The sequence below is a fragment of the Lynx canadensis genome, chromosome C1 (genome assembly GCF_007474595.2).
Source record: "Lynx canadensis isolate LIC74 chromosome C1, mLynCan4.pri.v2, whole genome shotgun sequence".
NCBI lineage: Eukaryota > Metazoa > Chordata > Mammalia > Carnivora > Felidae > Lynx > Lynx canadensis.
Window position 1 is genome coordinate 4,411,210 of NC_044310.1, and position 15,649 is coordinate 4,426,858.

Consider the following 15,649-nt stretch of genomic DNA (forward strand, 5'->3'; position numbering starts at 1 on the left):
TGAAGATTCCAATGCCATATATAATGTCCTAGCTCAAGAAGATGTAACTTCTGACGAGTGTAGGGCATTCCTTTGTTGAAAAGAATTTGATACAGATGTTTTAAGACCATTCGGTCATAGCTGGAAGCTGGCTTATATTCAGAGGACTGTGAATGAGGAACAGGGAGCATACTAAATCGCCTACATCCTTTTTGCCATAGGTAATCTACCCCTCCCAATGAAATCACTTTATTAGATTTCTATTATAAATGTATACAAACGTATATTTAATTACAAAGATAATCAGTGATCATTGGAAGCATGCTAACAACAAAGGAGTGTAGAGATTAAAAATTGAAACTTTTTCTTAAAATTTACACCTCAGGAGATAACCATTGTCAACAATTTGATTTATATCCTTCCCTGAACGTTAAAGGTGCATATGTAAATCACGTATGAGTGTGTAATGAATATGCATACATATGTGTGTGTGTGTTTACGTGTATATGTATACGTGAGAACATACATCCCCCTTCTCCCACACACACACAGGAGGAATCACGCATGCCTCTTGCCTGACCATTCTTTTGCCCATGCCATTCTCTGTTGTGCTCATTTCCCACGCCAGAGCCATAGCCAGGGATGTTTTGTAAAAATTTAAAGCAATCCCTTATGGATTGTCCCAGCATTTGGCTCATGTAATCAATGATGCACTTAACATTCTTGTTCTCATATTTTTGCACACTTCTCCAGTTATTTCCATAGGAGAGAGGCCTGCCAGTAGAGTTATTCATCCGAGAGTGTAAACATTTGTCATGTGCCCTCTAGAAAGGCTGTACCAATTTGTATTCTCAGTAGTTGAGTATGAGTGTCCATTTCTTCAAACCCTAACCAACACTTGGTTTTAAAATTCTTTTCTCAGGTGAAAAATTACGTGTCTGTTAATTTGCATTTCTTTGTATGTTCCTAAGATTTGGCATGTTTTGGCTACTTGTATTACTTTTTTGACTTGTCTGATCATTCTTCTGCCGTTTTCTTCATCTTTTTCTTTCTGATTTCTTCGTTTTTCTGTAAACAAGTGTGTGTATCATTTTTCCGTGGCTAGTCACCTGTATTTCAGTCTTACTTTTCTGAACTCGTTATACATCCCCTGGCAGTCCTATGTGTCATGCACTCATGACTCTTTCTGGCCTTGATAGTGTGCCTGGGACAGTCTCCCCACCTCAGTTACGTAGTGTTTTCCCTAGATTTTCTTCCCTGTTTTGTGCTTTTATCCTTAGATGTTTAATACAAATAAACGTATTCTGTAAATGGGTAGATAGGTTGAGGTAGATTGCTAATTTCATCCCCCCCATGCATGCTTATTATTGAATCTCTGAGCCTTTCATACTGATTGAAATGTTGCCTGATTACCTTGTGCTAAGTTTCCACAAGCACATGGTTCTTTATCTTGATGCCCCCTGTTCATTGATCTCTTTATTGTGTCTTCATCAGACCCACACTGTGTGCTCTTCTTTCCTTACACACTTACTTAGTTTTGATCGGTCTGATGTATCATGAATATTATTACTCGTATCTGTTCTCGGAGATCTTTCAGAAACTGGAGTGTGACTTCATTGGCTTCTCTGAATGATCTGAACACCAGTTTCTGTAAGCTGAGGTCACAATCTCTTTTTGCTTTTGGCAGCAAATGTTGTGGGTTGATGAAGAAAATGAATTAAAGCAACATTTCTTGCCCCTGAGAGTAGAATTGAAATGATGGCTAACCTTCATTTCTCTAGCTGTTGATTCCCAGCTTTCCTCCCATCTGGGAACACATCCAAAAATAATAGTATTTCCAGGGTATGCTGGGTTAGTGGGTGAGTTCTCTTGAGGTCACAGCCCACCGGGCAGGGCTCTGGGTGGCCTGGGCCCCTTGCAGGGCCTGAAGGGCTCAGTGCCTGTTACCCGTGTATCATGGGTGGCATGTCATGAGGGAGTGCTGATCTAGGTTAAGGTGTTCCAGAGTTAAGTAGTTTTCATCATAGGTCATCATAGCTTCATATGGATTCACCATTCTGGGAGCCAGACTTGTTTTTAAAACATTTTAATCATGGTAGATATATAGAACATAAAATGTATCATCTTAGCTCCATTTTTAAGTATACAGTTCTTTGGCATTACCTATATTCACATTGTTGTGTACCTGTCCCCAGCATCTAGCTCCTGAACTCTTTCCTCTTGTGGAACTGAAACTCTGTTCGCATTAAAAAAATTTTTTTTTAATGTTTCATTTATTTTTGAGACAGACAGCGTGAGCACGGGAGGGGCAGAGAGAGAGGGAGACACAGAATCCGAAGCAGACTCCAGGCTCTGAGCTGTCAGCACAGAGCCCGACGCGGGGCTCGAACTCACGAACCGTGAGATCATGACCTGAGCTGAAGTCGGACGCTTAACCGACTGAGCCACCCAGGCGCCCCCCTCTGTTCCCATTAAACAGTAACTCCCATTCTCTCCTGCCCCCCAGCCTCTGGCAAACCTCTGTTCCCCTCTCTGTCTCTGTGAATTTGACTACTAAGTTCTTCATAGAAGTGGAATGATGCAATGTTTGTCTTTTTGTGTTTGGCTTGTTTCACTTAGTATAACGTTCTCAAGGTTCATCCATGTTGTAGCAGGTGTCAGAATGTCCTTCCTTTTTATAGGCTGAGTGATACTCTGTTACGTACACACTGCACCTAATTTCTCCATCCATCCGCTGATGGACACCTGGCTTGCCTCCACTGTTGGGTGTTGTGATTATATTGCTGTGAACAGGGTGTGCAGATCTGAGAGCCAGACTTCTTAGAAGAGTTGTCTTTCCCCCCACTTTTGCCTCTGATTCAAATACTCCAGTCTGATTTTAGCTTCCATTATTCTGCTGAAACTTCATTTTTTGGGCTTATCCGATTAGGTTTCTCAGATGTAGTCAAGCAAGTTGAACACGCCTTTTCCCTTGGCCTCTGGGATGGTGTCTGCTCCTGGCTTTCCTCCCACGTGCTGGTTTTTGTTCTTGTGATCTCTACTCAGCATCTGAAGGTGGAATTTCCTCGGGGCTTGAAAGTAGACCTTTCCTGTGTGACTGTTAAGTGTGGATTATTTCTGGGAATCTGAGGGCCTTTACATCTTGATTTCCATTCTTTATCTCAGTGACACCTCCCTGCCTGCCCCCGCCCGTCCATTCCACAGATTCGGGCCCATCCAGGCTCCTGTTTGTTTTTTTTTAAATTTTTTTTTTCAACGTTTATTTATTTTTGGGACAGAGAGAGACAGAGCATGAACGGGGGAGGGGCAGAGAGAGAGGGAGACACAGAATCGGAAACAGGATCCAGGCTCCGAGCCATCAGCCCAGAGCCCGACGCGGGGCTCGAACTCACGGACCGCGAGATCGTGACCTGGCTGAAGTTGGACGCTTAACCGACTGCGCCACCCAGGCGCCCCTCCTGTTTGTTTTTGAGCCCAGCGCTCTCTGCCCAGCTCCACGCCAGAGCTGCCTACCTGATGTCTCTGCTGGAGGGTCTGATGAGCTTCTGCTTCGTGTGTCTGAAAAAGAATTGATTGTCTTCCTCTCTGTCTCTCCTGTCTCAATAAAGGGCTCCAGTTAGACCTGGGGCAGGGGGGCAGTTTTAAAATAAACTTCTACAGTCTCACAGTAGGTTTAGATGTGCAGAAAAGTTGCAAGAATATTTCAGAGGGTTTCTGTGTACCCCCTGCTCAGTTTCTCTCTTAACGTTACTTTGGTACACTGGTCCCATCCAATCTGTACTGATGCATTATTATAAACTAAACTCCACCCATTATCCAGATTACCTTGGTTTTCCCCCAAAGTCCGTTTCTGTTCCAGGACTCCATCCAGGATGCCACATTACATTCAGTCAGGTCTCCGTAGGCTCCTCTGGACTGTGACAGCTTCTCAGACTTTCCTTGTTTTTGTTGTCCTTGACAGATCACATATTTTGTATGTCCTTCAGTTGGGTTTGTCTGCTCTTTTCCTCACCACTAGGCTGGGGTTATGGGTTTGGGGAAGGCAGACCCCAGAGGTACACTGCCATCCTTGTCACGTCCTATCAAGGGGTGCCTGCTGTCAACATGACTCATCACTGACGGTGTTAACCTTGATCACCTAGCTGAGGTGGTGTTGATCAGGTTTCTCCTCTGTGCGTTACTATTTTTCCCCCTCAGAGGCCATTTTGCCTCCTCTTCCTCCTTTTACTCCACACTGAATCCATACCTACTGGTTCTGTTTGCAGATAAATTTCCTTTCTGTCCAAATCACTTTTTACAGCCACCACTGCCGTCTAAGCCACCATCACCTGGGCCCAGACTGCTTTGAGGGATCTCCTGGCTCCTGTCCCTACTTGTACCCTTGCCTCCTCCCGACCCAGTCTCCACCCAGACACCAGAGTGGTCTTTTAAACATGCAGCAGGGTTACAGTACCCCTTTTCTCAGTCCTCTAGTTGATTTCCTGTTGTACTGGAGATGTCATCCCAACTACTCAACATGGTCTGTGAGGCCTGTGCGATCTGTCACCCTCCAGCCTCCGGCCAAGCTCCTCTCCCCTTGATTCCTGTTCCGTCCCCTGTTTCTTTTCCCTGAGTCCCTCCTTCTGCACTGTCAGCTGCTTCCTGCTCTGCTGCCTTTTACATGTCACTTCCGCTGCTTAAAAGATGGTCACTCTCCACCTTGTCCTTCGCATCTCTGCTGTATGTTATTTCCTTAGGGGAAACTTGCAGGCCCCCTTGAGAGCTGCAGGGACACCCCTGCAGGGATCTGCACATGGCCTTGCACTCCTTCACTCTGCATGGTGCCCTGTGTGCGGGAGTCCTCACTCGCAGGCTGAGGCCTCTCTGCCCTTCACTGTGTGCCCCTGGCACCTCTTGTACTGAGCCCGCCCCAGAGTTAGGTACTCAGTAAGTATTTGTTGAATAAATGGATCTGTCTTTTATTAAAATTAAAAAAAAATTTATGTTTATTCATTTTTGAAAGACAGAGAGAGCACAAGCAGGGGTGGGGTGGAGAGAGAGGGGCACACAGAATCTGAAGCAGGCTCCAGGCTTTGAGCTGTCAGCACAGAGTGCGATGTGGGGCTCGAACTCACGAACCGTGAGATCATGACCTGAGCCGAACTCAGACGCTCAACCAACTGAGCCACCCAGAAGCCCCTAAAAATTTTTTTTTTTACTGTTTATTTTTGACAGAGAGAGACAGAGTGTGAGCAGGGGAGGGGCAGAGAGAGACAGGGAGACACAGAATCCGAAGTAGGCTCCAGGCTCCAAGCTGTCCGGCCCAGAGCCAGACATGGGGCTCAAGCCCACGAACTGTGAGATCATGAACCGATCCAAAGTTGTACGCTTAACCGACTGAGCCACCCAGGCACCCCAAGATCTGTCATTTATTTACAATAGTGGGTAGAACTGCAGAGTGGAAAACAGGTTTATCTTCCTTTTTTCAAACATGCAAATATGCAAATAAGCCTTTGAATTTAATGCTATCATTCCACTGCTGTAAATCCTATCTGTATCCTTTAATATTTTTTAATGTTTATTTTTATTTGAGAGAGAGACCGGAGACAGAGAGACAGTGCATGAGCTGGGGAGGGGCAGAGAAAGACCAGAATCTGATGCTGGCTCCAGGCTCTGAGCTGTCAACACAGAGCCCAATGCGGGGCTCGAACCTACCGGCCATGAAATATGACCTGATCTGAAGTTGGATGCTTAACCAACTGAGCCACCCAGGTGCCCCCCTACCTGTATCCTTTTGCATTTTGTAAGGTCCTGTGATGGGTACAGCAGTGGATCTGGAAGCATGTATTCACCTGAAGGACCTACCTATTCATTTATTGCCTTTCCTAACATGTGCAGAGCCCTGGACGGGGTAGGGCCAGTGGGAACCTTCCATACCCTCTGGTGCTAAGTCATGGAGTAGGGCAGATCTGGACAGATTGTAGTTTGAATTCCAGCTCTACCTTTTTAAGGTCTATATCTTGAACTTAACCTTTTCCGCCTGCAGAAATGGGAACAGCATTGTAAACCTTGGAAAGAATGAGATAAGAAAAAGGATATAAGATGATCAGGATCATAATCGTTGCAATCACACAGCTAATGTTGATTGCTTTGTAGGTCCTAAGCACTATGCTAAGCAGTTTATATTACTTACTGTCATTCTCACAGTAACCCTATGAAGTGGGGGTGTCATTATCTTCATGTTGTCAATGAAGAGAGTGAGACTCAGTGAAAATTTAAATAATTTGTCCAAGGTCATGGAAGTATTAAGTGGTAGAACTCTTACTGGAAGCTAGAACCACGTGACCTGGTTTCAGAGCCCGGGAAGGACTGACTTCGCTGTGTCTTGTGAAGCCACCGACCTTTCAGTGTAGCTTCTTCATTCTTTTGGGTTTTAAAGACTTTTTAGGGATCAGTTGGCATTTTAAAAATGTTAATAGTTTTGGGAGGGAGGACTGCCTTAAAGCTGTTATCAGCTGGAATTTGTTCCTTAACTGTCCACTTTGGCAGCTCTGACATGGTGACTGACACCTGCCTGTAGGAGGCAGGTCATGTGTGGGGCTGGAGGGGGTGGTTGGACCTACCTGGGCCCTGTTTCTTACAGCGATGATTGTGACTGTTCTGGTCCGACTCTCCTGGTGCTTTTACCAAAACTGCAGTCTGTGTAGTTCCTTGTTTGATGCACTGGGTTGTAATCTCCCTGTGACAGGACTTGGGAAACCATTTTTACAAGTGACTTGGTTTAAATAAATAAGACTTACTGAGTTTGAAGTCTGAGCATCAGTGAAAAGAGGAGAAGGCAAAGGTCGGAGTCTTAATGATCCTGATTATCGTGCAGGAAGCCATGGAGCAGTTAAAGGGAGCGCGGGCATGCGCGGTCAGTAAACTGAGGAACGAGTAAGATACAAGTAAGGTACGCAGTGGACCAGCCCGTTTCCCTTTTGTTTTATTTCTTATAAATTTGTATTTGGGGGAATTTGGCATAGGTTGTGTTGCTCTTTTTCCCTAGTGGGATAGTATCAGAAAGGAATGGGCGTTGGCTACAGCAAGTTGACATAAATTTCAAATCTGAAGAAAAAAAATGTGAGAATATTCGGTGAATTTACATGTCATTTGCAAAGCTAGGAGTATGTCTAAAGCTGATTGCATCATTTCGGAGAAACGGTCAGAGTTCTCTGATTTTCCATTTAGAAAATGTGGTTCTAGAGTTGGGGTCCAGCGGCTCAGCAATAAGTGGTTCCCCCACACTCCCCCTTGGCTCTCAGCCTTCTCTGCACGGGGGCCACAGCACGGCCATGTGGCTCAAAGGGTGTAGGGGTGGGCAGAGTCTCTGTCTTGCATGCCCCCTCATTCTTAAGTAGCTTTTTCGAGGTTTAATTGGCATGTAATAAATGGCACGGACTTAAGTGTGCAGTGAAGGGTGTGCACGTGCCCACACCGCACGGCCCTGCTCCACCGTAACGAACATATTCATCACTCTGAAGAGTTCCTGGGGGCTCTTTGCTGTCCCTTCCTCCCACGCTCTTCATTCTTTCCTGAAACCTTTGAAGCTGTTGAGGGGGAGGTGGGTGGGAATGACATTGTTGAGGGTAAAATCATAGGTAGAAAGTATTTAACCTGTAGTTTTGGCTTTTATTTTCTTTCCGAGGACTAGTGGAAGTAAAGTGATGATCGTAGGTATTGGTTGCTCTGTCACTGATAGAAAGTTTGGAGAAAAAGACAGACAAATCTCTCTTTTTTTTTTTTTTTAACATTTTATTTATTTTTGAGACAGAGACAGAGCATGAACGGGGGAGGGGCAGAGAGAGGGGGAGACACAGAATGGAAGCAGGCTCCAGGCTCTGAGCCATCAGCCCAGAGCCCGACGCGGGGCTTGAACTCACGGACCGCGAGATCGTGACCTGGCTGAAGTCGGACGCTCAACCGACTGAGCCACCCAGGCGCCCCCACACAAATCTCTTTGAACAGACTATCTTTGAGAAGCTTGGCAGAGCTGTATTTCCGGAGAAGTTGAAGAAATGGTAGCGATGGTGACTGTTGTCGGAAGGGCACAGAAGACCAAATGCTTTTTGTTCTCTTAGTTTCTCAATAGATGGTATTTCTAACAAACCCTATCATGGAAAGGCGATAGGAATATAATCCCCACTTAACTGAAGGATATACTTAGCTCAAGTGCATTTTATTTCAGTCTGTTTTATTGAATGACATGTTGGTGATTTATTTCCTTGTATTTATAGGTAAAGATTTGTTTTTTGTTTTTGTTTTGGCTCACACTGTAAACTTTTGGCTGGCCATTTCTCTTTTTCATCTCTGAACATACTTGCTGAGGTTAGTTTCTGTTGTAGAAAGCATTGTACTGTTGAGTTACTAGACATTTTGTAAAGAAGTAGTAAGATAGGGCTGTACTGTCATTTGTTGCCAGCTGTCTCCTAGCATCCTGACTCTGCGTTTTCTCGGCTCTTTATTTTTCATTTCTTTTTGGTTCTTCCATGTGTTTTATTTTGTAAGTAATATGCTTGAGGTGAATGAAAATGGCAGCATTTGTATTATGATTTAATTAACCTCATTAGAAATGATGTTCTTTGTCCTGTGTTTATTTAGTTGAGAAACGAGCCAATTCTCTGTGCCTATAAATGCTGGCTGGTCCTTGGCAAAAATAAGTAAATAAGTAAAAATGAACTAGAATACAAAGTATGTTGGAAAACATGCCCCTCTAAAAAGTGGTCCAGACATTGAGAGCTTAATTAATATGGGTGAGGGTTTCCCTGCAAAAAGTATTCTTCACCAGAACTCTGATGACCTGATGGTCTTATGAAAATGAAGCTTGGTTGTTTATTTTTTTTTTTGATGTTATTACTCTGCACTATGGCAGCATAGTTTTCCAGTTTATGGATGTCTTTTTTTTTTTTTAATATTTATTTATTTTTGAGAGTGAGAGAGACAACACTAGCAGGGAAGGGGCAGATAGAGAAGGAGACACAGAGTCTGAAGCAGGCTCCAGGCTCCGAGCTGTCAGCACAGAGCCTGATGTGGGCCTCGAACTCACGAGCCATGATATCATGACCTGAGCTAAAGTTGTCCGTTTAACTGACTGAGCACCCAGGCCCCCCAAGTTTTCCAGTTTAGATTGAGAATAGCGTACATGTTAGTTATACCCCTCAAGTTTTAGGAGGTAGTAGGATTTTTGAGCATTTGTTGTTGAATTCAGTTACTGGTAATCATTTTGGAAGGGAACTGTCTTGCAGTAGATGAGCCCTCTGTGTGCCCCTTGGTGGAAAAATGCCAATTCTACCAACGAGACATTTGTTTTGGGTTGAAGAAGCCCCCTTAGTCTTTGCATGCACCGGTTTGTATAAATTCAGTCCGTTTGTTGTCAGCCAGTAAACGGCCTCAGGGAAGAAAAGGGGGTTCCTGGAGGAGATCTGAGGATGGTAATTGGTTCCTGAGCCACTCTGTCTGGGGTCCAGGAAGAGGGCTGGGAAAATCTTTCTATCCATCAGGTTTCGGCTTGGGCCAGTCCTTTGAACAAAAAATAAAAAGCTACTCAGGCCCCATAGCTTCTGGAATTCTGAGCCAACCTGTCGCTTCACCAGATTTCAGGTCAAGTAGACAATTGCCAGATTGTTTCTGTGGGAAAATGTCTGTGTGTTCCAAGTGCCTGCCTCAGCAAAGGGGCTCTGGTGACAATGTGTGCCCTGCCCCTGAGCCCTCCTTTTACACATGAAAGTATGTTCCAGGACCCTTGGGTACTAGGGATGTGCTGACTCCTGGTGGCCTTTATTCTCCTCCACCCCAATTAAAATCATTTGAAAAACATTAGCTCAAGTCCTTCATAGATTTCTTGAATCACCCAGAATTTTATTTATTGGCACAAACTTACTCAGAGGCGCTTGTTTGTCAGAGCTTGCAAGTATTTAGCTGGGGAGAGTTCTGTTTGTGTTTGTTACTTAGGCTGTGATCATATCTGTGGGAAAGTGCTTGGTTGTAGCGAGAGCAGTTCCTTGCTCCTGGGCGTCTGTCATGTTGGAATGGGTTGGTGTGTCTGCAGCTTTGGCAGGGCTTAAACTGGTAGAAAATTTGGGCTAACATATTTTTGTGAGTTGGTGAATTTTAGAAGTGATTTAGAAGACTTTAGAAAAAGTCTCTATAAGGACTCCATCCTCTAGTTTTAAGAGGAAATTAGTTAATAAATGCACGTGTCTTGGTGGTGAAGGGGTAGATGCAGATACTTGATCAGAGTAGATGCACCCTTTGTCACTTTATTTATTTAAAATATTTTTTTAACGTTTATTTTTATTTTTGAGACAGAGAGAGACAAAGCATGAATGGGGGAGGGTCAGAGAGAGAGGGAGACACAGCATCTGAAACAGGCTCCAGGCTCTGAGCTGTCAGCACAGAGCCTGACGCGGGGCTCGAGCTCATGGACCGCGAGATCGTGACCTGAGCCGAAGTCGGACACTCAACCGACTGAGCCACCCAGGTGCCCCACTTTATTTATTTATTTTTTATTTATTTATTTTTAGAGAGAGAGAGAGAGAGAGAGCAAGGGAGGGGCAGAGAGAGAGAAAGAGAGACTCCTGAGCACGCTTCGAGGTGTCAGCGCAGAGTCCTACCCAGGGCTGGAGTTGAACGCCTGAACTGCGAGATCATGACCTGACCTGAGCCCCAGTTGGAAGCTTAACTGACTGAGCCACCCAGGCTCCCCACTTATTTTTGTCATTTTAATAGATCTTCTAGTAAAACAAACTTGACACACCAATGGCTTCTAGCCTTCTCCCGCAAACCTGAGCACCAGCCCCTAGAACAACACACGCCTGTGTTTGATAGGCTATCGATTCCTGCTGCAGGGCTCCCAGTCGCCTGCATGCCTCCTAGCAGCAAATACATATGTGACAGACTTTCCATGAGATGAGCATTCCAGAGAAATGAAATGCTAGTTTACTTTTCAGTAGCTATGGAACTTAAAAAAATCGTGTTTTTAGAATCGTGGCCTTAAGGCACTAACACACTGGTATCTGGTGCATGCAGCTCTCTGCACGTCCTTTGTAACAGAATCTAATCGGGGGAACCGAAATCTGATGTTTATGGAGTTTGTTTAGTTATTGATTGCTCTCAGCTATCAGAAAGCATATGCCGTTCCTTTTGATAAAATCCTTTCGGGCAGTTGTCTGTATTTTAATATGTAAGTGTCTTTGGAATTTGATTTGAACAAGGTAAACTCAGAATGTCAGATACCGTGGGGTGCAATGCAACTAGGGGCCTGGAAGAAGGGCGGTGCTGACATCAGGTCCTTTGTGGCTCCCCACGGAGCCTGTCACTTACCCTGGAGCCACTGTTTGCACCGTCTGCCAGAGCCTGCTGTCCAGGAGGTGCTGTGGACTGTGGGTCCTGAAATCAGGGAGTGTTCCCTGTTAGAGAGCAGACGATCTCGATCATGGTTGTGTTCACTTCCTTCGGTAGTGACAGGAGTATGGGAATTACTTGCTGTAAGTGTTAATTGTCATGCTTGCTGTTGCCGCAAAGTAGGTTTGTGGTGACTCAGGTGGTAGCCGCGTGTTGCAAAACAGAACCTTAGCTCTTCCTGTCCTTTTTAAAGCCGATGGTTCTAATCTGTTAATGAGGAAGATGAGTAAATAATAACAAAAAATTGAAGCCTAACTTGTCAGGTACTTTTTTTTCATTGTCAGATACTTCTCTTGTCCAGCTTCTACTAATTCTGTGTAAATCCATTAGAACTAGCAAGTTATTTTGCCTAAAATGTGTTTTCTCCCCTTGGTGCAGTGAAAGTTGAATGTGAGAACAGATCTTAATAGATGGAGTTGCACAGTTTATTTCATCATGTATCACTTTATTGCTATCTTCTAGAACATTGTTACACTAAATGTTCCAATAATGGAAATTTTATGCAGCTACTTCAAATGAAACAAATTTGCAAAAACTCAATTTTGGAACTCATTCCTTGAGGAGAGGAAAAAACCTCACCACACTGTGACCAAATTAGATTTCTGATCTATTGGCAACTTATCAAACACTGTAATTTCCAGAAAACAGGGTCTGGGGTCCAGTGGAAATGTCAGTACTTCACAGTCACTTATGATCGGAGATGTTTTGGGTTTTAATGTTATACCGTTAAATGTCTGCAAAAATTTTGTTGGTAACAGGTAATTGAAATTTGGTTTTGTGCCTACATAAAAATGGCTCTACACGGAATCAGGAATGACTTGTGTTCAATTACAGGGGAGTCTTCTTTTCAAGAACTTGATTTTAAATTCTCAGAGATACTAGTTTTACTTACTAGAGCTCCTTTGTTTTGCAGAGATCATGATGCAGCCGTCCTTTTGGATTTCTTTTTAATAATGTGTGACCCTTCACCTTTGATCCCCTGACCTGCATTACCTTGGTAACCATTTCATTTTTTAATTTAATTTCATTTTTTAATTTTGGTGTACAAGCTGTAACATTTCATCTCTCAAAGTGTAACACGCTGATTTCCTCAAATAGAGATACCCCTTTGAGCGATAAATTTGCAAAATGCTGTCTTCATTTTCTGTATTAAAATTCATTTCAGTTTTTAAAATAAAGTGTAATCTGTGTTTTCATCCTTCTAAAATTTAAGTTTAGTGAGTGCCTCTCCCCGTACAATATTATCTCCTTTTCTATTTGTGTTTTGCAATAGCTAAGTTAACTTGGTGATCACACATAACTCACATACGCAGCAACCAGCCACCACCTCCTCGTTCCACATACACCCCTTCCCCATCAGCACATACCCCACCCTTTGCAGATTACCTCCTCTGTCTTTCAGAAATAGTGGCGACTTGAATTTACTAGTCTTAGTTGCCACATTCTACAACCTCAGATTACATTTTATGTTCTCAAGTATTATTGGGTCAGAAAATTGAGCCCCTTAGTTCCATGTATGGGCTAGAAGATAAGAAAGTCGTCTTTTTCCCAAAATGTACCTTTCCCCTCCTTTAATACTTATGTCATTATTTGAGGCGTAAGTTGAGAACAAACAACATTTTTAACATGATCAGAAATGTCCTTTTGTCTCTGCTGAAGCCTGGGTGGTCAGCTGCAGTGGTCTGTATAACCTGATTGCTTTATGACATATGCTATTTGGTGACTGTTGTTCAGACATTTTTAACTGTATTCTGTTTTTCAGAAAATTCTTACTCAGAAGCAAAACAAACCAAAGTCTAAAAATAAAAGTCAAACTTGAGTTAATTCTTTGAACTGGCAGGATATTCCTAAGAAATCATGTTCCTTAAAAAAAAAAAAAAAAATCATGTGAAATTTCTTAGCCTGGCCTGCTGAAGCACAGATTATTTTTTAAGTGTCTCATTATTTTATTCTCTAACATTTAATGCTGATGCTTTAATTGCACACAGCTGAAGCTGCTAAATGAGCACTGAAATGGATTTAAGTCCTCTCTGAGCTTTGTTGATACCTATAAAAGTTTATGTCATTCATTAGAACCACAAATTAAAATTAGTTGTAGTGAGCTGTTCATTGGAGATTGGAACTCTCATGAACACTTCTTCAGGCTTACTGGCTTGTTTTTGTCTGTTATACTTACATACCTGTAAAACTGCCTGTGACCTTGGCTGTCTTTTCACAGAATTACAAAATACCAGAGCTGAGAAATATAAATCTTGTGATTACAAAGCCAGGAAGTGCATGGAATGAATGTCCCAATAGTTGTGAGCAACTTATTTGTCGCCTTGCATTTTAAGGTGTTGTTGTTGTTTCTAAATGAGAATGCTTTCAAAGTTGTGTAGGAATGTTTTCCAGATCCTACCCATTACTCGTTCCTCTGATGTGACATCCTTCCCGCACCGCAGGAGTTGTGCCCGGCTGGAGTTTACCCCACGGAGACTCTCAGGGCTGAAAGGGGCCGTGTGGCCCTCACAGCCACCCAGCCCCTGTGGGGAGCGGGCTACTGGTCCCCAGAGGGTCACATGCTCCCTGTTGACAGAATCAGGGCCTCTTGACATCTTCCCCGTAGGCTGCCATGTCTCCTAGAGACAGATAGTTTATTCATAAGTCCAGTAGGAGCTGGAAAGGCATACATAGGTGCCCAAGAGAAATGCTTTATTGTGATATTTTGTTTTGCAATTAGGTCAGTTAGATTTTCTTTAAAGTTTTCTGCTAAGTGCATTTTAAGATAACTTCATTTTTCAAAGAGAGCTAGTGTATGGACATATTTATGATTTATTTTTAATAAGCGCTTATTTGTGTAGTATTTAGGAATTCTAGTAAGTTGTAAGCTGCACGGATGTGGTTTTTTAAAGCATGATTAGAGAAGACTCTAGTCTGGAAGTCAGAAAAACCTGCTTTTGACTAGCAGGGTATCTGGATGTGCCGTTCTTGTCTTTTAAGGTAGTTCTACAAAACTAAAGAACTGGAGTAGAAAGACTTCAAAGACTTTGATGTGATGTTATTAAAAACAGTGAAATCAGTTGTTCGGCTTAACGGTGTAGGAGTTTCTGAAACATTGTGTGGATTCTACTTCAGTTTCCTTTTATGTGAAATGTAGATGTTGTTATGTCTCCTACTTGCTTTTTAGGGTGGTTGGCAGGATAAATGAACCACTATATGCTGGCCGCACTGGGAATCCGGGAGGAAGGTGCTTTGAACTTAAACTTCATCCTGTGGCTGTCCTATTGGCCGCAGCCATCGTCATGCTGAGAGGCGGGTGGAATGGATTCTGTACTGAGTGGCCGGGAGCACGGGCTCTGGGGCCAGGTTGCCTTGGGTCCAGTGCCACTTCCCACCTGGGTCCCTTAGGGTGGTTTGACCTGTCTGTGCCTCAGTTTCCTCCTCTTTGAAATGGAGATGGTGGGAATAGCTACCTACTCAGAGGGTCATGATGCATCTCTGGGGAGTCGATGTCTGCACAGTACTTAGAGCAGGGGTGGCAGGCAGGGTGGCAGTGGCTGTGGCGTCCAGGCCAGATTCTGCACGCCAGGAGAACCCCAGGCAGGATGGGGTTTCAGTGACACGGAATTCTGAGGGGAGCACACACCTTGCAGGAAGCGAAGCTTCAGAGAGCTTCCCCGTTAGTCTTCTGACTGAGAGAGCTGGACGTGCTCCCAGGGAGGGGAGCCGGGACGGGACGCTTACGGTTATGAGGCGCCTCTAAAGCAGGTGCCGGTTCAGGTGCATAAAGGTACCTCTGGGCCCCTGACCTTTAGGAAGAAAAGTTCAGACGATTCAGAGCACTTAATCCTTTGTTGATAGGTCCCTTTGAGTTAGCGGTTTTTGGCTGTGGAGATACAAGAAAAGAGACCCCTCATCTTTCACTTAGTTTGGCACGGATTCCTTCTCCTTTAGCTTCGACAAGCTGTCCGGTGGGCTCCCAGGGAGTCAGAAAACCATATGAGGCTTCAGTGCTTCCTTCTAAGTCGAAAAAGTGGAGGCAGTCACTGTTTGGGGGTGGGGGGGAGTGTCACATGTACTTTCGGGTCATTTCCATGCATTTTAATCATCTACATTTTTCTGGGGTGGGTGATGGTTTGCACCAGAGAACACTGATGGTCAGGCGGTTGGATCCGCCTTCACGGGTCATCACTTGGAAATCACAGAACAGGGACTTAAATCCAGGTGCTGTCCTTCTCCTGGCACCTGCTTCCTTGGGTTTCCTGGCAAA

General features: G+C 44.0%; 1 protein-coding gene across 1 annotated transcript in view; it reads left to right on the forward strand.

The window, feature by feature from the left end:
* Positions 1–12,578, forward strand: part of LOC115522346 (calmodulin-binding transcription activator 1-like) — an 82,858-nt gene extending 70,280 nt beyond the window's left edge. The window contains exon 4 of the mRNA XM_030328147.1: positions 12,314–12,578. Coding sequence (XP_030184007.1) covers positions 12,314–12,322 — 9 coding nt within the window. The 3' untranslated portion in view covers positions 12,323–12,578. The remainder of the gene's footprint in view (positions 1–12,313) is intronic.
* Positions 12,579–15,649: the final 3,071 nt, after the last annotated feature.